The sequence below is a fragment of the Melitaea cinxia genome, chromosome 6, assembly GCF_905220565.1.
Source record: "Melitaea cinxia chromosome 6, ilMelCinx1.1, whole genome shotgun sequence".
Lineage (NCBI taxonomy): Eukaryota > Metazoa > Arthropoda > Insecta > Lepidoptera > Nymphalidae > Melitaea > Melitaea cinxia.
The window spans coordinates 7,739,844-7,765,127 of NC_059399.1; the positions used below are offsets into that span (position 1 = coordinate 7,739,844).

Below are 25,284 nucleotides of genomic sequence, written 5' to 3' on the forward strand. Positions count from 1 at the left end.
GGGATGCTGGCCTTATTGTAGTTTAATGGTTTAACATCATTTCTATGCACGATTTATTTACAAATTTGAAACGGAGTATTTTCGCTATAGCTATGATAATTTACATTTAAACGTACGTTAGGTATTTACATTTTGAGGTTGAGGAGAAACCGTTTAAGATTAATTTTAGTTCGTAAACATAGACATAATATCTTGTCTATCTATGTCTTTCTAATAGTTTAAGTAATTTAGAAGCCTTAATATTGACATTTATTTATAAGTTTACGCATATTATTTTTTTCTATGTAACCATTTTATAAAATGATTGCACCCAGATAGGATACAGAAAAAAATGGATTTCTTGCAGGCTCGATACAGATTACGTAGTTGTTTCGTATCGGTTAACGCGTTTTACCGATACTTTTCACACAGAACATACAAATGAGTTTCTTGACAACTTTAGGCAGTCAACCTATTCTATGTCCGTAAGTAATATAAACATCAAACATATTATACTTGTATGTTATTTAATAAAAGTTCTATAATTTTGTTTCTACGTATATATAAAAAGACACATTTTTGTCAATTTTGTAGCCACCTGATAAGGAAAATACAATTACATTATACTGTCTTTAGTTTTGTGTACCTAAAGTGAGTAAAGTAACCGAGTGGCGGGTCATTACTGGCAATTTGTGATACTTCGCTGTTGACGGCGTCTATCACGCGGCTGTAGTATCCGCTTACCGTCAGGCGGGTCGTGCGCTTGTTAGGACTCTACCAACCTGTAGTACCAACCGATACAAATCGTTTACGTTCGATTTTTATGTTTATGATATAGGTACCTACGTGATTGTACTACGCGAGTTAAAGTGTATTGAAAAATGTATTTCTACGATCTAAACTAGGTTTTATTAGATATGCGAATACAAAGTTAGTTATGTTACTTTTTAATTTTCAAGTTTATATTTGTAGCAAAAAAAAAATCCATATTGTATTAATATTCTTATTACCTTTTATATAAAATTCACAATAATCGTCCGAAACAGCTGGACCGATTTTTATGAAATTTTGTGTGTATATTGGGTGGATCTGAGAATCCAATATCTATTTTTCATATCCCTAAGTTACAAGGGGGGTTAATAATATATATACCAAAACAACGTTTGCTGGGTGCAACGTCAGCTAGTAAATATTATAAAGAACTTTAATGAAGATCTTTTGAGAATTGTTATTACTATATTTATATTCTTAAAATAAGTTTTAAAACTTAAATAGGTCTTCTTCTTATTCATAAACATTTCTTACAACGAATTAATTTTTTTTTAAACCTAACAATAGCCACGTAGATGGTGCGTTAGCATAATATAAGAGTAATCTTTCTCGTACTAATTATCCATTTTATATCAAGTAAATTTAGCACGTAAAAGTTTTAATAATCAAATTGTTAGTTTTTGCACACTCGACGTGAGTTTCAAAAAGTTAATGTGAATAAATAGCTCTCCTTAGTTTAGTGGCGTTACTTCGACAAAATACCACAAAGTAAATTAAAAGTAGCGCAACTAAGTTAATACGTAAGAAGTTTATAGTGACTGCAATAAATACCTTAATTCAGGTATTTTATGTACTGAATTTTTAAATCTACACTTAGTTATTTAGTGTCAAAAAATAAATTTCAAATGAATTATTGAGGTACTGACCAAAGTAACAATATATTGTTAATTACCTACATATTTTATTTATTTATTAAAAACTTAGTACACACAATAAAGAAGATACATTTTATAACGATTAGATACAAAAACAAATTGTGTATGCAAAGACGGCCTTATCGCTTATAGCGATCTCTTCCGGGCAACCTTTAATACAAGTAGGACATATAGAAAAATCATGTCGATAATAGTGCGCAATCAACAACGCAAGTTTATTACACATAATTAAATCAATTTATAATATGTACTAAAAATAGTTATATAATACAATGTTCATACATTTAAATGGTATATACCTACATAAACATATACATGCATATGTGAATACATACAAAATATTATATATGTATACAAACATGCAAATAAAAACAATATACCAATAGAATAAATATATTTAAGACTATGTAAGACTTAAGTAGTATTTGTGCAAACGATTCTTAAAAATATTTATAGACTCTGATTGACGGATGTTATCATCATTACAGCCTATACAGTCCACTGCTGGACATAGACCTCCACAAGTTTACGCCAAAAATAACGTGAACTCATGTGTTTTGCCCATAGTCACCACGCTGGGCAGGCGGTTTGGTGACCGCAAGGTTGGCTTTGTCGCACCGAAGACGCTGCTGCCCGTCTTTGGCCTGTGTATTTCAAAACCAGCAGTTGGATGGTTATCCCGCCATCGGTCGGCTTTTTAAGTTCCAAGGTGGACGGATGTTAGTGGGCCGGGAATTCCAAAGTTTGATCACTTTAATGTTTCAATATTTATATGTTAAAAAATAATTCCCTAGAGTTATCCTCACACTTCTATTCTTATTTTTAAACACTTCTATTTTAAAGTGGAAGGTACGAATTTACGACTGGTTGAGAATTCATTAAAAGCTGTTAGATCCAAGTAATTATGGCTCCCGTCGACTATAATGAGTTAAGGGTCGTCAGCTGTTAAGTGTGATTGTTACTTTGTGATTGCTCACTCTTTGATTTCATTCCATTAGTTTCCTGAAAGATTTATTTATTGCTAAGGATGATTAATTATGAGTAACTAGCCCGTTGTCGCAGTTTGTGGTGCCCTGATTTTTGCTCTGGTGGTTGGGAGTTTGAATTTCCCTTTAAGTTTATGTGTAATATTTATATTTATTCATATAATTATGTATTATGTATATATATTTTAATCAAAAATATATATATATACATGTCAGATATTAAGAAGAAGAAGGTATACTTTTCGGCTTGAAGGTATATTTCTCTCTCTCATCGTCTCAGAGTACTTACTCAGTCTACTGTGGGCATAAGTGGGTAATGTTGACACAAGTAAACACAATTTATGATATCATCAATTAATCATGAAACAGGATTCACTTAACAGAAAGATAACGCAGCACGGAAGGCGGGATAGTTATTAGTTAAGGAGGCGAAGACTAGCTTCTTAGTATTCGATGGTTTCACGGTTCACCGTGCGGGTGCCGAATCCATCGTGTGGCAGAGGGAGTAACTCAAAGCAGCGCCTAGGACTTGCGACCTAGGTGTAGGTTTAAGGAGGCCTCCTTTGTGATACGTATCAACGCTCACCTTCACTGCTCGAGTTATACGCCTCGCCTAGCCAAATTAATCGTAATAGGTAATAATTAATTCGTTTGCACAAATTAATTATTGAATGAGTCTAGGTTAAGCTATGATAATATTATAAATACACTTGTTGTATCCTGCTAGTGCAGGATACAACAAGTGTATCGTGCCAAGCCAGAGCCAAGACTGCCTTAGCCGAGGTGACACCGTTCGTTTTATACACGTCAGAACAATTCGAGTAATATGAGGGTAGGTGACTATCGAACGATGTGCTAGGTGGCGCGTCGATCACCCCACTACTCTAACAGCTAATAATTGACAACTGACATTATCTGAATACACCCAAGTCAAACACTTGACGTTCCGTATTCATACTCTGCGACATACATATAGTTTTTCCCTAAATATTGTTACAAAGAAAAAAAAGATTTTTTCTATTGCACGTAACATTTATTACTACTACAGTATGTTTGTTAACATATTAATATAAAACCATTAAAAATATATAAAGCTTATTCGAAGTGGTCTCTATTGGCTGCAACACAGTCCTTTAAACGTTGAAGCCAGTTATCAATAGAAGCACGCACTCTCTCGGTGGAAAAATTCTTCACTGCCAATGTCCCTAAATAATCCATACGGATTGTTTAGGGACTCCAAATTATTATGGCATTTAGAACAAGCCATACTTTCTAAAACCGACCATATATCATAATCCAAAGGATTAAGATTGGAACTAAATGACGGCCAGTCTTCAACTCTGATGAAGTCCGGAACGTTGGTTTCTAATCAAGATTGGGTAGATCGAGCTTTATGACCCGGCGCCGAGTCTTGCTGAAAGGACTATTCTTGGTTATTGAACATGGTATTGTTTAGGGGCTTAACTACCTACTCAAGAGTGGTATCTTGATACACTTGTGCCGATGTTTTGATACCTTTTTCCCAACAATATGGTTCAGTCATTCCTTCATATAGCTAACATCACACTAAACTGTCACTGAAGTCGGATAATGATCATATTGTACTCTGTGGACTAATTGGGAAGTTTTCTTAAAGCTTCCAGCATAAATACGGTCATTTTGTTTGTTACAATATTAATCAATTGTAAAAAAATTCTGACACGTAAATTTTTTTTTTTTTTTCTTATATAGGAATGTAAATAAATTTTGTAAAAGTTAAATTGATGTCTATATCAAATACGAATAATCATTTCCCCGACCTAAAAAATGCTTCCTTTAAGTTCTTTGATATATCAACATTCGTTAACTGAAATAAATTACGATGACGAAATGAACAGCTCTTTATCTCAAACTTTTATGACTGTTCTTCATTATAAGTTGTTTTTTCAGAACTTTTAACCACGCGTAAAATTCAGCGCTCAGTAAGACGTCGACTTTTGACGGTTAAATAAGTTAAATACGAGTATGAATATTAATAGAAAATTGCTTACGAAAATTAATTTTTTTCTGTTTATTTTTCTGTCACTCTTTATATCGTTTCATTTTTTCGTGATATTTAAAATATGATGTGTTTACCTACTTTGGGAAAAACAACTTTCATAAGGCTGAAAGTTACATTAATTACTTATGTAACAAATATAATTAAATTTTAAATGTGTAGTTTTTGTAATAGGAGAAATAATTTCCTACAATTGAAAAAAATGTTCGTAGCCAAAAAAAGTACCCCAAAAAGTGCTTTTAAAGTCCTGTTAATCTGATTATATCAAACAGTACGAGAAACAACATCTTTTCAAACAAACCTTCACCACAATTAATCCCTTTGTAATTACTTTACGGAATCAAAGCTTTAAAGTTCATTAAGTATAGTAAGCACAGAAGTGTCCACGGTTTAATGTAAGACATTTTGATTATACGAAATAATTATTATATCACTTTGTTTGGAAAATAAATTATAGTAAATCCCAGTTACGTTTTTATTAATAAATAAGTTTTTATTATTCGTGGGGCGTTTTATTTTACAGTTTTTTTTTTTTGGTTTTATCGCTGTGGTTCCTCGTATCTTGTATCACTAACTATTGTTAGTATTTGAATTGGTCATTCTGATAATTATTAAAATATTGGATTTTGTATCGATGTTACTCTTATTGTCTAATACAGCAACAGTACATAGATAGCGACACCATCTTCCGAATGGTTAATAATCATTTAGGATTAGTCAGTCGCTATATTTGATATCTGTTTTGAGGTATACTCACCCAATATTAATTTTATCATAGTAATAGTATGGTTCTTACTGTAATTATTATTTCGAAGTACCAGAAGAGCACAAAGATGGCGACACCATCTTTCGAATAATTAATATTGAATTTTCAGATTGGTCAGACACCATCTTTGTAATCTATTGGCGGGATTGTTGTCCTATAAATATGATAATTTGTAAGTGAAGAAGCCCTTTTGTAATAGAGGCCTGCATCTATGTGGGTAGAGGTAACATACAGACTAAACTTGACGTCCTAAACAAGTCTTGACAGATCCCGACTATAGGATAACCTTAGAAAACGTCCCCTTCACAGGGAACACACACACTACGCTAACACACACCGTCTTTGCTGACAAAGACGAAGTCCCTCGCGTTAGGATGGCTCGAATACGCTTAGGCACATCGACCGTCGACAACTCGTCACAGCGCTCCCTATAGCGTCTGTTTTACTCCGACGACCTGAGCCGAGGTGCGATCTCGCTAGGAGACATCCTTAGGAAAAACGTCTCTCCCGAGTCTTCTAAAAGGACTACTTTTCTAAAAGGGTATCATCTTCCTTCGCGGCCGGCGTCTATAGTACCCGGCCCCTCTAACTGGTGACGCTGTAAAGGCCAGTAGGGCCGGCCAACAGTAACAATCATTTCGAAAAAAAGTGAAGAAGTAGTTATTGTTTAACTATTGTGCGGCTAACGTTGCTACTCGGATAATTAGCGTATAAGCAATGAGTGTGGTAACTTATTTAATATAGTTAAAAGTGTGTATTGTGAATGAATAATTATAGATTTGAATTGAGAAGTAAGTGTTTCATTGAGTGCTTTCAGTTCTATTAACTACGTAAATCATTAATATTTTAGATTTTCTTATGTTGAGATTCAGTTTTATTAACCTAACTTCAATATATAAAGAAAACTGAATTACTTAAATTTGAATAAACTGAATAATGTTTTACGTGATCATACATAATGTATACGGATCGAATTGATAACCTTCACTTTTTCGGTGGTTAAAAATACAAACGTTATGCTGAAAAGGAGCCTTCGTAAATTACTTATTTAACACTAGTTTCAATAAACAAGCGTTAAAATTTAGTAACTGACAATATCTTTAATTTGATTGTGTGGTAAAAATCATACCTTGATCATTTTGAAAATTGCTCATTCTCTGACTAAATTTTCGCCAAGTGTAGGATGTCATACTGGAATTCATTGAAACTGAAGTATAAATATTATTATTATTACCTCATAATTAAACCTGACTTTCTAAGACTATCTTGGTTCTTGCTTTAAAGACATGCTCATGCATCATACACAGATATGCACGCTTACGTCTACGATTTGTCGCTTACGATTATACGTCGTCCTTTCCACCTTGTAAAAATAAGATATTCAATTGACATACACACACGATTGAAACAATTGGAAGATTAATTGAAAAAAGGTGTCTAATAAATAATATGTTAGACCTAAAAAAGAATAACGTGTCCCAGCTAATATTAGGAAATTGTTCGCAGTATGGGATCGATAAACGGTAACGGGTAACGATGGGATCGTTCGCTGTCAATGTTGTAAACAATTTCTGTAATTATAGCACAACCTCCTTAATAATTATGGAAATTATTAGCAATAAATTTATATATAAATAAACAAAACAGCTACTAAACAATTAAACAATAACGTTTGTATGTCTGTATAATCAAATTATGTAGTGGTTTGCAAGGCAAACATTAAATATTATTAAAATTGAGCTTTATTGATTGACATTACACATGTTAATTTGTCAATACATTTTTAAAATTAATATGTAGTAAAGTTTTTTATGTTTATGACTATTATAAATATTATTTGCGTAATAACTGCTTTTAAATATTAACTATAATTTCTTCTATCAATTAAATTTCATTCGTACATCACAATTACTGAAGCGAAAGCTAAAAATTGTGTAAGAGGAAATATTCAGACAGCAATAAGCGATGAATCAATTTTGTATTCATTAGAAATATAAGCGTTGTAAATTACAGATGTATTAATACAGTTATTTCAGTACGAAACAGGGTAAACAAATATTCAATTACATATTTAGTCTATATCGTGATGCAATTCAGATCGACTATGATGTGATTTCGATTTCGACGAACAACTTGTCTATTGTCATTTGCCTATTTAAATCTCCGTCATAGAAATCGGTTTGGCTTATTCTGGCAGAGTGCCAGTAGTGGTCTTAAGCGTACACAATTTCATTTAATTAAACGATTGTTGAAGTTACTTACTATTGCTATTAATAAATTATTATTTTGACGGCTAGCGAAAGTAGTATGCTTATATTAAGTATTTTGTTGTAGTCTTTTAGTATTTCATCTTTAGCTATAAAGTGGTTATGTTATTATAAAATGAAATTGGTAACGTTTGTTTGAATGTTTTTTGAATATTTTTTTACACAACAATAAAATAACGTTATTTTTCACATACACTTCAAAAACACTTAATATATATTTTTGCGACTAAATAGCCATTTTAGCACATTCAATAATATATTGAAATCGAAAATCAATAGATAAAAAAAGGGTAGAGAGCTTCTTAAATTTATATATATAGCGTATTTAGCTAGTTTTATAACAAATATATAAATGACTTAAAAAAACAAGTGTGTTTTAGACAACACGACTGAAGTAAAACTTACGATATGTAACTCTTTCTCTTTCTATCTTCTCTAACCTATATCTCCCTGTCAACTTCCGTTCATCTCTCCCCTCTCCCGTTCACACTTTTCATAACGCTCTCGTCAAGCATTTACTAGCTTACTCCTCAAGTCCAGGGGCCGTAAAGAAGTTTTACTTCAAAAATATTTTGAGATATAATTATAAATCATTTATGAACTACGTAGTTCTATTTTTATGTAAAGTAGTGTTAAGATCACGTTCAAGTGGACGCAGTGAGAAGGTTGTAACAGGGTCACGCAACAGCTGTTCTGTTGGCTAATAACGTTTCTCCTCAGATGATCTTTGTAGTATGTTATAGTAACATTCGTGTGTAATAATTTCTTTCTTTATTTTTGTTACTAATAGACTCACTAAGACTTTATTTTCTAATATTCAAATTATATGTAAAATTAGACAAGTATTTATTTAAAGACGCGTGTAGTTTAGGCTACTCGATGTTATTTTTTATTTTTTTGCAAATTTGTACATTTTTGCTTTATTTATTATAATTGTGTAATAAATTAAACAATTTATTACTACTACTAATGATAGATTAATAACGAATATTAAATTACATTGCCATAAATATGTTTATATTATGTTAGAGATGTTAAACTCGCGAATGATTAATCTAATAATACAGGCTTTATAAGCAGATAATAAATGACATTGTATGAACAATGCGAGTAAACATTGGCGGAGGCGTAGTAATTCGTATATGAACTTAATAACATTGTAATATTCATCAAACCGACAAACATAAGAGCTTTTAAGTCAACGTACAAACTTTTTCTAAAACGTCCGGATAGCGCATCCTAATGTAAAAGTTAAATTCTGACGTTAAGCATTACTTATACCTACTACTATATAGTAAGTTAATACACTTTTCTATGTCAGCTTTATCTAAAGAAACCGCTAATTCTTATTATGGATAAATACACGCAGTAGTTACAGAAATAATCTTAGTGTAACTTAAAAAAAAATATACTAATGCAAAACTCTTAAGTAAGTGGATATACAGACTACTAAAATTTTAGTGTTAATTACTAATATCTATTAAGTACACATTGTAAGTGTGTTAAGTGTCATTGAGTTTAAGAGCATTTTCGTATTATTATTATTTTATACACGAATAACAGATCAATATTTAAAATAGTAATCGAATTCGTCCCGCACTGCGACTCGTGCCAGATTTAGGGCTTGTCCTCATGTTAAATGCATTAAGGTATCCTTCATTACAAGTCCGAGTGCCATGTAGGGCATAAATATTTAAAGTATACTCGAGAGACCTGAAAACTAAAGGTTAACATCTTTATAACATTATAGATTTAAAAATATGCAAGGTACTCGTACTACAAAGTTAAAGTAGAATAAAAATAAGAATCACGGTCTGTGTGTGTGTAGAAACGTTGCTGAAAATAGCTTGATTCCAGTTGTCCAACGAGAACATATATACTATTTTAAGAAATGCAATAACCTTTAAATTATTAACATATTAAAAAAAAATAAAAAATAAGAGATTAAACATAATGTTAATTATTGCTTTATTAAAATAAATAGTTTTAGAACTGTTTAAAATTGATTTTATATTTTAGGCCGAATAAATTATTACATTGTGCAACCGCCATTTTCTAACTGAAATAGAAAATAAAAAAATTGCGCCTCGGGACTAAAAAAGACGGCGTCGAGGAAGAAAGATGCATTGCAGATTGTGAAAAGGAAACTATGGCCGATTCCGGTCGCTGCAGATTATTATACACTGTGTCGTTGTCGTCTTGAGCTCGTATCACCTATACGTAAGCAATTGTGAGGCGAAATATCTGTGTTGTGATCTCGGTCGTGATAAGTAGAGTATCCTTTGCATTGTGATATTGAAGTGGGGGCTATGTATATACGTCGGGTGTGTATACCGTGCGTGTCCCTAGTTTTTTTTTTCGTATACAAATTTTTAAATATATAAAGATGGTAGAGCTGTGTATACCAGCAATTCTTATAAGTTGTTAATGTCAAAGGGGTCAGGCTCTCATTATTTTTTATTCCTTTTTATAGGTATATGTATTTCTAAAATATAAAAATAGTTTTTGTAACTAAACTAATTGGAACGCAAAATAATATTTAGAATAATAAGGTGAGTATAGTATAATAGGTAAGCTAATACGTATGTAGTTTTATTTCATTTCTTAATAATCGATTGTACATATTATATAATGACTGAAGTTTAAAACTTACATGGTTATCACTAAAAATAATTTCCTATTTGAATAAATTTTAGTAATAAAAATAACCATGTTAATTTAAAGTTACTTAATACGTTCCAATTAAATTGTAATGCAATATCCGATGAAGCTAGAGAAATATCTGGTGCTGATTGCTGTAAGATACCGTTAACCAGGCGAAAATTCGTCTTGAACTTAATGACATAAACACTTATTTAACCCTTATACTTAACTTATTTTATTTGTATAACACTACTGTGTGGTTACGGAAATGAAGAATATAGCCCAGTACCACCTTGGAACTCTAAAAGTTAACCGATGGTGGAATAGCCAACCAATTTTTTAATTTTTTTTTTATATACGGCAAATAAGCGTACGGCTCATCTGATTGTAAGCGATTGCCGTAGCTTATAGATGCCTGCATCACCAGTAACATCGCAAGCGCGTTGCCGACCCTATCATCAATCCCTCCCCCCCTATCGCCCCTAGGAGCTCTAGTCACCTTACTCAACAACAGGAACACAATACTGCTCAAAACAGTATTATTTAGCTGTTTTCTGTAAGGTCGAGGTACTACCCCTGTCGGGCTGTTCCATATTTTAAGCAGGAAATTTTCTGCTGTGCCTACCTCTAATTTAACTGTTAATTTAATATCAATTTTAAAAGCATCTAAGCTTTTTCCTTTTAGATATTGCAAAAATAAAATCAAAATCGTCTTTTGAAGTACATTAAAAATACAAAGATATATGGGAGTATGACACCCGCGCAAATAATTCCATACAATTGTAATACATACTCGTAGATAACAATGTGTTTTGTTAAACTAAATCAAGCTTCTTGTTTGTTGCATCAGATTCCCGTGTATTTATTGTTTTTTTTTTTTAATATTATTATCACTAAACGTAGTAAGACATATTTTATTAAAAATAAATATTTATCTATCTATTACATTTCCATAGACAAACCGTTGACAGATGAACAAGAGGTGCACTCATTAAAACGCAATTTAAATTTATGCATTGTGTAAAACTATTTTTTTAAATGTTATCAGTCTCTATTAAATATTCCTACTAAGTCAGACATTTGTTATAAATTTATTGGGAATATTTAAGTAATACTGTATATGAAGTTGATCATTTTTAATTAAAACTTTTATTGAATTGTAGGTACTAATCAAAATTTTAATACCATAATCAAACAATTTTAATAAGTTGTCAGAACATGTTTGTATTTACGTACTTCGATGTTTGATTCCTTATTATTGTAGTTTAGATTTTAAATGATAGTACCTTTTACTAATAGTGATTTCTAATACAAGTATTTGCAATAATATAACTGAATAGTACAATTAATTTACGACGGTATGTATATTTTACGTTACGTTATAAATAAAAACTATTTTAATAGATAGCAAAACTTACTACGAATGAAAACAAACTGGACGTCCAGTATTTGTATAAACCAACTGTCGGACCTAAGCGAAAATTTCATGCTGATTTTTTATTTGCACAACCATGTACAACCGGTGGCCACATCATTTGACCTTTTTAATGTAAATTCGTACAACTCTGATAGAACTAATAGTATTTACTGTTTTACCATAATGATATCGACTAATTTTTCTTGTTCTTTTTTTGTAAGTAAGGTAAGGTGACAGATACAAACCGGCTTGATAACCTTCAACATCGACGGACCGACAGCCTATGGCTCTAAGGAAGTTTCTAAGGGTAAACCATTTAAGAAAACCGGTTAAGCCGAAAACTCCCCGAACTAGGGCCGATAAGGGACAAGTGATCCCGCCCAGGCTAAGACTGGCATCGAACCCGCTAGACCATGCTGTTAATGCAATGGTTGAATTCCTAGCCATAGTAAAAGCTAATCGAGAAGTCAACTTGGCCACATGCAAAAATATCTTGGAGGCCCTCCAGTGAGGCAGCGAAAGTCTGCTAATGGTGCTACTCGATGAGGCAGAGACAGTCATATATAATAACGACACGTTCCAGGTTATCAAAGGACACATGTCAGGAAAATATATGGCAGCCTATAGCGGTACGGGTGGTTTTGTGTGGCACGGTTGAGGCTGCAAGGCGGGAAAACACGTCACCAAAATTTTTAACACCTGTGAGGGACCCGGTTTTGGTGCTTGCCATGTGCACGAGAGTAATGCTGGATGACAGGATGCTTGAGATGGCAAAATCCATTTCAGTGGATCTTGATGTCGACGCGGGCCTCGTGGGCTGGCAATTGCCGAAGCTGGAGTGGATAAATGGGATACCTGAGTGCGGAAAAATGACACACATAGTCAGAAACTTCGATGAGAATGTAGAAATAGTAGTTACCACGACGGTTGAAGCGCCAAAGATCTTAAAGAGAAACTAGCCCGCCGCTTTGGCGACAAAATCAGGTCTAGGGTACGTACTATGGCCTCCATTGTAACAAATGAATTCAAAAAGGGCACGAAATGTAACCGTTTAACGGTGGACGAAGCTCTTATGAACTAGTTTGGAGCTATAGTAATGGAGGCGCGGCTTTCGGGGCCAAACGAAGTTGTTCTCATCGGAGATGTCAACCAGTTGTCTTATATAGACAGAGAAAATCTGTTCGAAATAAGGTACTGTAGACCTTATCTGACAATCAACATCTCACGTGGGTTGTCCTGCACATACCGGAGTCCCATGGACGTTGTATATGCCATCTGCGAGGTATACATAAATATGTACTCGTCAAATCCCACCATTCACTCCCTCAGAATGAATGGATACACTAGCGCGCCAATACCAAAACTTCAAAAGGACACCCTATACTTGGTCTATACGTAGTAAGAGAAAAAAATCCTGATGGACCAGGGATACGGCACTGGAGAGGGATCGCGCGTCATGACTATTCATGAAGCACAAGGGCAAACCTACGGCGAGGTCATCATCGTCCAGACAAAGACCGAGAGACTACAAATCCACGATAGTGTGCCTCATGCGGTAGTAGCGTTGACAGGACACAATAACACCTGTGTCTACTAAACTGACGACGGGGATGACGCAATCGGCAGGTTCGTTAGCCAAGCGCTGGGTGCCTCGACGAAAACAATCTTGGAGCACAACCTTAAAAGAACTATCCACAAGCGTGATATGTCGCTGGCAAGGGCTCTGCTCAAGATGCTGGGGACAGGCGTGGCTCATGATATAGAAATAAGGAAGTAGATATATAGATATATAATTTCTTATTATATCCTTTTAATTTATCAAATAATTACAAATAGCAATTATTTTTGCATGTTGATATAATTATTTAAATTTTAGTTAAATATTTATGATTGAACTTCTTATTATTGAATTTATTATTATTGAATGCTAGCTATGTTTGATTATTAATATTATCGTAACTTAACTTTTTTATATAAATTTGATTAATGACCTTTTTAAATGAATATTATTGTTAACAAGTAGGATCTTTACGTTTAATTTTTATGTGAAGTAATTTTAATTATACTTGCTTCATGACATTAATATACTGTGGAATGTTGTGTACCCCGTAATTGGATACATATTAGATAATAATGTAATAGTGAATCATATATAATGTTTTATATGTATTCTGTGGATGTACCTATAAAATAAAATAAATAAATAGATAAATAAATAATTATGTAGTGAAATTTAAGTTAATAATAGAAATAGATAATTTATAAATAGATAAATATAAATAATAACTATATAAAATAATAATAATTATATATATATAAAACCCTTACTAACAGATACATAGGTTAAGTTTACATTGTAAATAGAACATAAGTGTACATATATGGTAACTAGGCAATAAATGTACATATATGATAACTAGCAAATAAGTATAAATATAGACATAGATAAGAAAAATGAGAATGTTTAAAAATTAGAAAGGAATTATGTGTATACTTCTCCATAAACAGTATTTAGTAAGAAAAAAAAACCGTCAGCATCGGACCACGTCCTAGTTTTACTAGGCAGTCACAGGACTGTTGATCTGTAGTAAATAAAGAAAAATCGCCTGTGGTATTATTATAGTGCATACATGATTAACAAAAAGCAGCTTGAGCCCGTGGATCAAAATTTTTAAATAAAAAAAAACCGACTTGATAATTTCTTGATAATAATTTTTAATTAAATTAGAGTGTAAAAGTTTTTTTTAAAATCTTCGTCTCGTTATAAGAAATAAATTTCTCGTCAAGATTATCTCTCAGAGTAACAAGTTTATTCTCTTAACCGTTTAGAACTACACTTTCCTAGTAGTTTCTAGGTTATTTGTATATTGTTAGTTGATATTATTTTACGGTGATTACAATTTAGTATATACACCATAATAATCTATAATATTACTGTTAAAAAATATATTATAAATTAATAGGGACTGGGCTTAGTAATTTATTTTTATATTATACATGAAATTGTTAATACTTAATGCGCATAAACAATACACGTATGTTTTAAATTATCATTTATTATATCATACATATATATAGTTGCTGCTTATAATACATATCACATTATAAGCAGCAACTATATTAATTTATTAACACAACTTTGTATTTTTTGTATTAAGAATATTCTTAAATTTGAAGTTGAAAATACATTCAGTGATTGAATTTAGAAAACCATTTTCTTTCCAAATTAGAAATTACATTTAATTTCAGAATGTTGCTTTTAAATTAGATAACTTTTATAAGATACTTGTATTATATAAAAAAGTTAAACTGATGTTTTGGTACTGTTTCTTGGATTTAATTTAAAGCGTAATAAAAAGTATTTCGTACACGTGTAAATAAAAAAATGGAAATATAACTTAGTGTATATTTATTTGTAGATTACCGAAAATAACTGTTATCATCATTTTATTGTATTAATGGTTTATATATATACTAGCGAACTCGGCAGATGTTGTCCTGCCCGGAAAACAGCTACCAAATTTGATAGCTTATATACCGATAGCGGCGCAACCTAACGGGTCCAATTGAGATAAAAACTAACATATCTTCTAAGTCGACAAAATTACAGATGCTTACAAAATTTGATAAAAAATGATTCAGTAGTTTCAGAGCTACATACTCATATCAGCGCCACCTACCAGGTCCGATTGAGATAAAAACTACCCTATCTCCCAAGTTGGACCAATTTACAAATGCTTAAAAAATTTGATAAAAATTGGTTCAGTAGTTTTGGAGTTACATACATTTAAAATTTTCATTGTTAACGCCCACCCCTGTAATCCTTATTGGGCATGAGTTATCCTAAAATCCGCTCATCGATCATTTTCTACACCACATATAGGAGATTCGTACCAAATTTGGAGTCAATAGTTTAAAAACGTTAATTTTCCATTGTTAACCGCAACAATATAATAAGGTAACGTGAAATAGCTATTCAAATACCATTTTTACTGTATGTAAATTAAATTAAAATACGGTCTACGAATAAGATCAATTTAATCATTAATAACTTACGTAAAATGCGCCCTAATATATTATTTAACATGAACTTTATTGAATAGCAATAAAGTTCAAATTGATTTCACATTTTAGTTAGAAAACGTTTGTATAGGAAAAAGAAAAGGGCTGTTTTTGGGTTTTCACGGAAATTATTCGAATTTTTCTCGCCGTAAAAACCATTCATGGACGTCAACGAACACTTTAAAAAAAGAATTGGTAAAATTGGTCCAGGCGTTGTTGAGTTATACGCTTACGAACACATTTTACGATTCATTTTTATATACAAGATTCGATATGGCTTTGTCTATAAATGAGTATTTAAAAAAAATCAGAATTATTGTAATTTTGTACGTAAATTTGTAATATCCATTCACATTTACTAAAAATTAATTATTTATTTCTCAATACTAAAATAATTGAAAATCGGTTCGCATGAATGTTCCTTAATCATGTTATTAATTAAAAGTCACATAATGATAAAATATTATTACAGCTGCATAATATAACCATAAATTCATTGTTTTAAAAATTATATTATGTTCATATCTTACAACGATATATATATATATATATATATATATATATATATATATATATATATATATATATATATATATATATATATATATGATAAATTTTTCGAGTAGAAGCTACTGTCTATTTCTTATATAGTACTAAACTTACCTTTCTTTTCTCAAGTCGCTGTTCCGTTTGCGAAAAGTCGAGACGAGTAGTTGCAGCTCGGCGGAGTGACGTTCGTAGAGTTGCGACAGTTGTGTCGTGAAGTCGGAAACTGAAACAAACTTTTCCTATCAATACGCTCTTAAGTAAGTATCGGTAAAATCGTTACGACTGTTCCAACTTTTTTAATTACTTTTTTTTTCACGTCATTCTTTTATGATTATAAACGGTTATGGATTTATTTTCTAAATAAAAAAATATACAGATTTAACCAGAGTTTAGTGATGAAAAGAATTTCAATAGGTGATAAAATTAAAATGTTAGTTAATATTTATAATTTCAAATGTTATGTTAAAAATGTATGTTTTAGTTTTAGATAAAATAAATATTTGTATATAGAAGAGATAATACTTTAAGTACTACAACGGAATAATTTACGTCCACACGATGTACAACTGTTTATAATTTTTTTAAATAATATAAACATATAATATAGATGCGTAATAAAAGTTCCGAAATTTTTATTATATTTCTTTGGAAAAATAAGCAGTTCATTAAGGATTCGCAACGGTGTCTGAAAGCCTCATTACCAGTTTTTATACCACAGCTTAGGCAACTTTATAACACCTTAATTAATCACCTTACGTGCGGACAGAAAATTGACTTTGTACATTTTTTATGAAATATAAATTCTTTTAATTAACGATGATGTAGTATATATTATAGATATTGAAATAAAATTGCTGTTTTTAAAGGAATTCACTGTATAAAAATACATTCAAAATCAACTCGATAGAACACCAGAAAAGGCTAGCGTGATATTTATTTTTATCAATAATTCTTTAGTAGTAAGCTTGTATGTCGAAGAAGAAACAACATTACGCTTTAACAAATAGTGACTGGTGGAAAAACATAGGTAGGTTTATTTTTACACGTATATTTTGATTAATAATTATTACGAAGGAGTCGTGGGATATACAAAACTATATTGCTATTATTTACGAGTTTGCTCCGCTAACGTGTTTCAATTTGTACAAAAATTAAAATATACATTAATTAGTAATATATATCAGGGATTAATTTCCATATAATTATTACTACGTCTAACTAAAATTGACCTTTCAATTCACGAAACTTGTTTTATTTTTATACCACTATGTAGGGAAATAAGTGTACAACCTACTCGACGGCAAGCGGTTACCGTAGCTTAGGATATACTCCTACAAAACTAGAAGCATCGCAGGCACGTTGCTGACACTACCCTGGACCGTCCCGGGAGCCCTGGTACCTTACCACAGGAACAAAACACCACCTGAGAGCAGCTTTCTGTAAGTTTGTGGACTTTCCCTTTCGCTTGCTTTTAAAATGTGTAAAAATGTTTATTCAATAATTTTTATTCATTATCTTTATTACAACAAAGAGAAATTTAAGCTTTATGAAGCGGAGTAGTTCAATATATAATTTTAAATAATCTGGTTTCAAAGTTTGACACACTTAGTTTTCAAATACATTTTGCTTAACAAAGATACGGGTAAATCAAGCCAGACGTATGGACCGCAGTTTAGATAAATGTTTGTTATATAAGTTTACTGGTTTTAGAAAATAATTGAAGCGCAGGTAAAAGTTTCCAATAGTAGTTACTTTTTACTTAGTTTACTTTTGTGCTCGCTATGGAAATACTTTGTCTGAATTGACTTAAACTTGGAAGAATCTCGTATCAGGCAATCCAATTTGATTCACAAAGCTTGGTATAACGTAAGCTGGCTTAGTCTTTAATAAAGACATTTTATTACAAACCTTAGGTATTATAGTTGTTGTTGTTTTTTTATTATTATTTGCATTTTTGCATCTAAATTTTTGTCTACTAGTGAACACGTAATACATTATATAAACTTATATCTTTTCATATAAAATTCCATCTCAACCCGCATTGTATCATTTTCATAAAGGTGTATATATATATATATATATATATATATATATATATATATATATATATATATATATATATATATATATATTTATTTATTTATTTATTTTTCATCTATGATAGCTTTTACAGAATTCTTATATTATTATTCACTTCTTATATTACCTTTACAATTAGCCTATTTCATTCAATTTATTAAACAAATACTGCTATAATATATTGTATCATACGTGTAATAGGTATTAATGATGTAAGCCTATGTAAATTTGAATTTGATATCTAAATTACACCCCTTACCACGTACCTTTACCACGCTCTATACATATTTGTAAATTAAGAAAGACTAGCTATAGTAATAATTTAGAGGTTGAAAATTAATGTGTTGCTTATGAGTACATTGATATGCTTGTCTGTTTAACTCCAGAAAAGACAAGTCTTATCAAATTGTAATAAAGTAGAAGTGATATAAGATGAAATATCCGTTATATTGGTACATTATAATTAATTCCGTGTGTCTGTAGTCACATAATGTAAATACCATTGAATAATTAAACTTGTAAGATTGCTAGTTTGCGCTCTACTTAAATTTTGATAATTTACCTAGACATTTTATGATACCCGGTAGGATTTACTGCTCTGTTACGTGTCGTAGTTATTATAATTTCGTTATCGTGACGTGATATTTTATAGTCTTGTTTTTTAGCATGTTTTTGAGTGCAATATTTCTTTTTAATTTCTCTGATATTTATTACATTAAAAAAAATAAGTCTTTAGCTTTTGAACAATTGTAAAAACATACACATAACGTAGTTCTAACAAAAGGGTTCAGAAAGATAATCGAATAAATAGCATTTTCAATAAATATTTGAACGGAGTAGATTTTAATTTATTGCAGGTGGTATTTTTCTGAAAGGTAATTAATATTTGACTTAGACTGACAGAGTTTGAAATATCTTACTGTTGAAAATCCCCATGAGGGTTGAGCTGTAATTGGAATGGGATAGTGAACATTCTGCGCTATTCTACTTTAAAATAATATAACTATTAATAGCATAACATTAATATAAACTGTACTTGAATAATATGTTTAAAGAGGGATTTTTTAATAACAGTTACGTCTCCAAGGGCAAACAATCATTTCGAAATATTTATTTATTTATCTTTAACATAACGTATAACCGTATCAAAAAATGTTTCATTAATAAACAATAAAAAATCTTTATAGTTAACGGGATGTTTAATATTGATTCTAATGCAAGAGTATTTCCTGTTATTGAAAATAATTACTGCTGATTTATTTTTTCACTAGCTGTGCCCGCGACTTCGTCCGCGTAGAATTTAACAAAAAAGTTATTTTTCAGTTCACAGAGTTATAAAATGACTAAAATTCTAGCCGTTATTTCGAGATTAGTCGGAACAAACAGACAGACCGACAGACAGACATATGTACCGTGTATACTACAAAATACACTCCAATTTTATTTATTTGTGTGTATGGATTTGAATAGCTAGTAGGTACATTTTTTGAAACAATGGTCAAAATTATTTCATAAATTGTACATTATTAATAAATCCTACCTATACTATATATATTGCCTGCTAAAATTACTGTCTATTAAAATTATTAGGATAATTTAGAAATTACTTTTAACATCGAGCTATTTTCAAATAAAATTATTCCCTTTTTAATTAATGGGAAGTTATAATTTGCCTACCAGCGATACCTTTTAGGCGTAGGCAATGATACTTTTTAGTTTTAATTAATTTGTTTATATATATTTTTATATTTTAATACGTAAATATTATAATAAATAAATTTATATTTTTATTTTAACGTATTAAAATTATTAAGGTTTGTATAATTATCACACTTTTATCAAATGGTATGTAACAACATGGTTATACATTTTTTACCTTATCGTTTTATATAAGACTTTACATCATCATACATTTGTATATCTCCACTGTTTAAAACATAAATAGTACAAAACTTCAACTATGGAAAGTATAGAGCCACCGAAGCAAAGTCCAAAACAGTTTCCCATCGCTACTACCAAGTCCAAAGTTGTACGTGCAACTTCTCGAGTCACTCTTTCGTATGGTCGGCTGCTGAGTATGAATTTAAAACTCATTGGCGCTGGTTCACCTTCTGGTTCGAAAACTTTGTTAGATATTATATTGTAATCTGGCTCGACACAAGAAGAGAGACAATTACAATTTAACCCAGTTTCATTTACTCCGGTTACTCTAAGTTTCTTTAAGACCTGGTAGTGTTTTGTTAAGCACTTTAGTCCTTCTGCATCACAGTAATAGTCACTGTATTCAATCGGTGATAAATGAGATATACAGTTACACAGTTCCAACTGAGCTTCGATGCGACATTGAATGATGCAGACTGAGTAACTATAATATTTGAAGCCTTTGAAGTTTTTAGGCGACTCATTAGGAAATCTGCACTGCCGAACATCTGGGGTGGTCAGAGAAACTTCTGGTTCATTGACTATATCTACGATGGAAAATAGTATTGATCCTTTGAATCCATAGGGAACTTTAGCTCTCCGATCATTTTCCATATTCCAATATGGGACGTCGTCTGGTGAATGCAAGAATACTTCGGAATCCTCAGCTAAAACTACTTCAAATGCCCCCAACCTGCGGTGGTTCGAGGAGGCAACGTAGTACGGAGCAAACTTCTCTTCCACTTGATTATTATTTATTGTATAACACAGTCCATACTCTGTGTTAATCGGCTTAAAATGTTTGCAACAGTTCATAGGCTTACCGTCCCATGTACAACTAATAAAAAAGTCTTTGCAATCAGAGCGGAATACGGACGTTAAATTAAAAATTTCCTTTTTAATTATTAAATCATTTTCATAATTAAAATCGCAGTTGTGACATTCTCCTGTGAAGAAAGCAACCTCTTTTGCAGATAAAATGGACTTGTCTTTATTTTTTATCTGTAACTTTTGCATTATAGTTGATATTTTGTTGATATTTGCATTTTCACAAATTGTGATTGATGGGAACGTAGTATTCCAGTCAAGGTAATCTGTGCGGGTGGTAAAACGTATAGTGTCCTCTTGATATGTCGAAATGTATTTGTATATAGATGCAATTGCGATAATCCAAACATTAGTGTATATTATAAAATATATGAATCTGTAAATAAAATGAACGTCTCTACGAGCCAAAAAACTAGGTCCATGTACTGTTAGATTTCGACAGGAATATTTTAGACGTTCCAAAACTAAAGCTAATTTTGTCTTTATTGATTTCATCTTCAATCCTTGGCAATGTAAAATTGAAATTAGAATGATATTCTCCTCGTATGTTTTGACTTTTTATAGTTACGTGTTATCTTAATCTCCAATTAGCTTCATATGGACATTTACAAATAAAGTAATGGAAAATTTTCTAGTAACAAAGAAGTTTACCGTTGATAAAACGTTTGATAAGAAATCCATTTCAGCAATTTTGTTGTATGTCGCAGTTCTATTGTGCGATTGGGCAGTTTGTCATTTGCCTATGAATCGAAACGTACATAGTAGCAGGAACTATCTTCTTTTAATTAATTGGCATGGCGCGTGCTATATGTCAAAGCAGCATTAAAATAATCAACCGTAACGCGAAATCATATTATCCTGTATAATATGTTGTAGTTGAAAAATACAAGCACTAGCGGCCCATTTTTTAAGTCTGTGGTATTTTGATTTGACTAAATATTTTTCCGTTACTGATATTATAAAACTATGTGTAAAATTATATTTGAACATAATTTTATTGTTATCACGATTTTTCTGTGAAAATTATCTTACCTCAGCCCTTTGAATTTTATATGATATCGAAAAGTAATCAGTTAATCTTGCTGTGTGGTTACTGCAGTACGAATATAACCACACCCTATCTTCCCTTGGGTGTCGTAAGAGGCGACTAAGGGATAACACAGTTCCACTATCACCTTGGAACTTAAAAAGCCGACCGATGGCGGGATAACCATCCAACTACTGGCTTTGAAATACACAGACCGAAGACGGGCAGCAGCGTCTTCGGTACGACAAAGCCAGTCCTGCGGTCACCAACCCGCCTGCCCAGCGTGGTGACTATGGGCAACACACACGTGTTCACGCCATTTTTGGCGCCAACTTGTGAAGGCCTATGTCCAGCAGTGGACTGTATTAGGCTAAAATGATGATGAAATGAAGAATCAGTTAGTTAAGTTAGTGTTAGATCACGGCCGGGTTTGTAATATTTGTTGCATAATATAAAATATTACAAAGGATTATTTACGAAAGGCGTCCACTTCTTTCAAACAAACTGCTGTATGGAAATTCGAGCATATTATGCCAAAAAGGAAAATAAATAATTAATAAGTACATAATTTTGAATTGCTGAGATGGGCTTAAAAAAAGTTAAAAGCTAGCTTTAAAAAACATATTTCATTTTTGTTTGAATTCCTAATTAATTTTGTAACAGCGATACCTTTCCTCTTTCCTTTTATAAAATTTATTTATTATATCGTTATTTGAGTATTAATTAGCAGAACTCTAAACTCCATTAAAATCTATACATTTAATAAAACTGTAAAAGGCCGAATTTCGGTACAATAAAAAAAATGCTAAAAACCGAGTCAGAATGTAATGATATAAGAAGTGAAATGTAATAAGTAATATGTAAGAAGTGAAATAGAACTAATTTAGTTTTTTTTCAATTTTTTTGTTTCTTTGTTTGTCTCTTTGTAAGGGCTAATGTTCGAAATGACTGGACCGATTTAAATGAAATTTTGTCTGGTGGTATTATATTACCGGTCAACATACAGGATACTTTTGATTCCGAAAAATTGAAGAGCTCCCGTGGAATAGTTAAAAAACTTCAATTACTTAAACCGCTTATTACACTTCTTATGCACCTAATTAAGAATTGCCGGTATCATTAATAAAACAATTTATACATTAAAAAGACGAGATTCCGCAGAAAAGTAAAACCTTACAAAAACAGTGTATTACATCATCATATTAAATAAACTAGATGGCGCTGATAGTATTCTACATTGTGATGATGAAATGTTACCGACTCTACTTCGTATTAACTAAATTATATGGCGTTAACAGTATTCGACATCGCATTGGTAAAAATAAAAAAACCTTATTGCTGAAGGCATAATAAATACCACGCGAACGAAGTCGTGACCATCCTTAGGCTAGTATTTAGTAATTACAAAACTTTCTGACAAACTTTCTCAACGGCTTACATAAATGATAAGTTTTACCTTTGTATTTAACCAACTTCAAAAAAGGAGGTATCTCAATTCGACCGTATATATATTTTTTTATGTGTGTTGTAACTTCGTCATTTATGAACCGATTTTGATATTTCTTAATTAGTTGAAACGAAGAAATCCCAAGGGTGGTGCCATGATAAAGAAACCAGAATCTGATGATGGCATCCCAGAGCAGAGCTTGTCGTGAATACAATATATCGTGTCGTGAATATAATATAAAATTTATTAATACAATATACATATTTTATTAATTGTATCTACTCGTTACAAAATCAGATTCAATTATCGTGTCGGGGATGTTTATATAGGTATTCAGCATTCAATATTTCGAGGCTCCGAAATCCCCCACTTCTCGTTTAAGATGTCTTCAGCGATGCTTCAGTAACGTCACTTAGACATGCGTAAATTATTTGGAATCTCTTTGACTAGCTCTATAACAAGATTTTCTTAATAAATGTATGCATATTTTGAAGTTCCACTACGCGTGTCATCGAGTACTGGTGTAAATAAATATTGAAATATACAACATTGAATACTTGTATATACAATTGTAATAATATAAAATACTATTAGTTTTTTGTCTTAATTAATACTCATTACTAGATTTTCCTCGTGTTTCAATTGCTTTAAGATCACTGAACGCCTTCAATTTATTATAAGGTCAGTGATTATTCAGTAGGTATTGGGATCCATTCTCATTTAATAGTAATAATAGCTTCTTCTGTAATTATCACCTAAAAATAAATTAATTAATTAATGTATATTATTATGTTCCATATCCAAAATAAAATATTTGTATGTTATGAAAATATATCATTGATGTTAATTTTACATCTATTATTTTGTTATATACAACTAGCGACCTTTTTTTTTTTTTTTACGCTGGAAAATGCATTTACGCACTGACCCCGCCACCGAGCTTGACAGCGGGAGTGTGGGGGTCCCGGCGGTAGGTGCAATGCCGGACTACCCACTAAAAACCAGCGGTGCCCTCGTCGTCCTAGTGGGGCGCCACGGTACCACTATAAGTATTCGCCATGACGCCCCGACGTATGACCGCAAGTGCTGCGTGGCCGCCTTCGCTTGTAGAGCGCTCTCGGGCACCGAGAGCGCCCTATTGCCTCGAATAGAGGACGCTACGGCGACATGGCCGCAGCTTCCTTAGCGCCTCGTTGGTTGCTGGGGGCGTTTGTACTAAGCCCCACAATTTTCCCTATCTTTGGGGGACGGCAATCTCGCCCCCCCATGATGTGCGCTGCCGGTTTTCCGGCGCTGGAACAGACTGCGCAGCACGGCGTAGCATTGCAGGTGCGGGCAATGTGTCCTTCCTTCCCGCACCGGAAGCACAGCCTGCTTCGGTCGACCGCGAATGGGCACGTCGGGCGGGTGTGTCCGACGCCCATACACTTAAAGCACCGTAGTGGGCGCTGTTCCAGAACTTTGACTCTGGCGGAGCTCCAGCCGACAAGAAGTTTGCCAGCTTCTGCCAGAGTCTTCGCAGCGGGGAACGGGCAACGCAGGACTACGGATCCCATCCCCCCCGAACCAA

The 25,284-nt window shown here is 32.2% G+C and overlaps 1 protein-coding gene across 1 annotated transcript in view; it reads right to left on the bottom strand.

The window, feature by feature from the left end:
• LOC123654298 overlaps positions 1 to 25,284 on the bottom strand; it is a 139,718-nt gene that overhangs the window by 97,764 nt on the left and 16,670 nt on the right. The window contains exon 3 of the mRNA XM_045590213.1: positions 16,528 to 16,636. Coding sequence (XP_045446169.1) covers positions 16,528 to 16,636 — 109 coding nt within the window. The remainder of the gene's footprint in view (positions 1 to 16,527; positions 16,637 to 25,284) is intronic.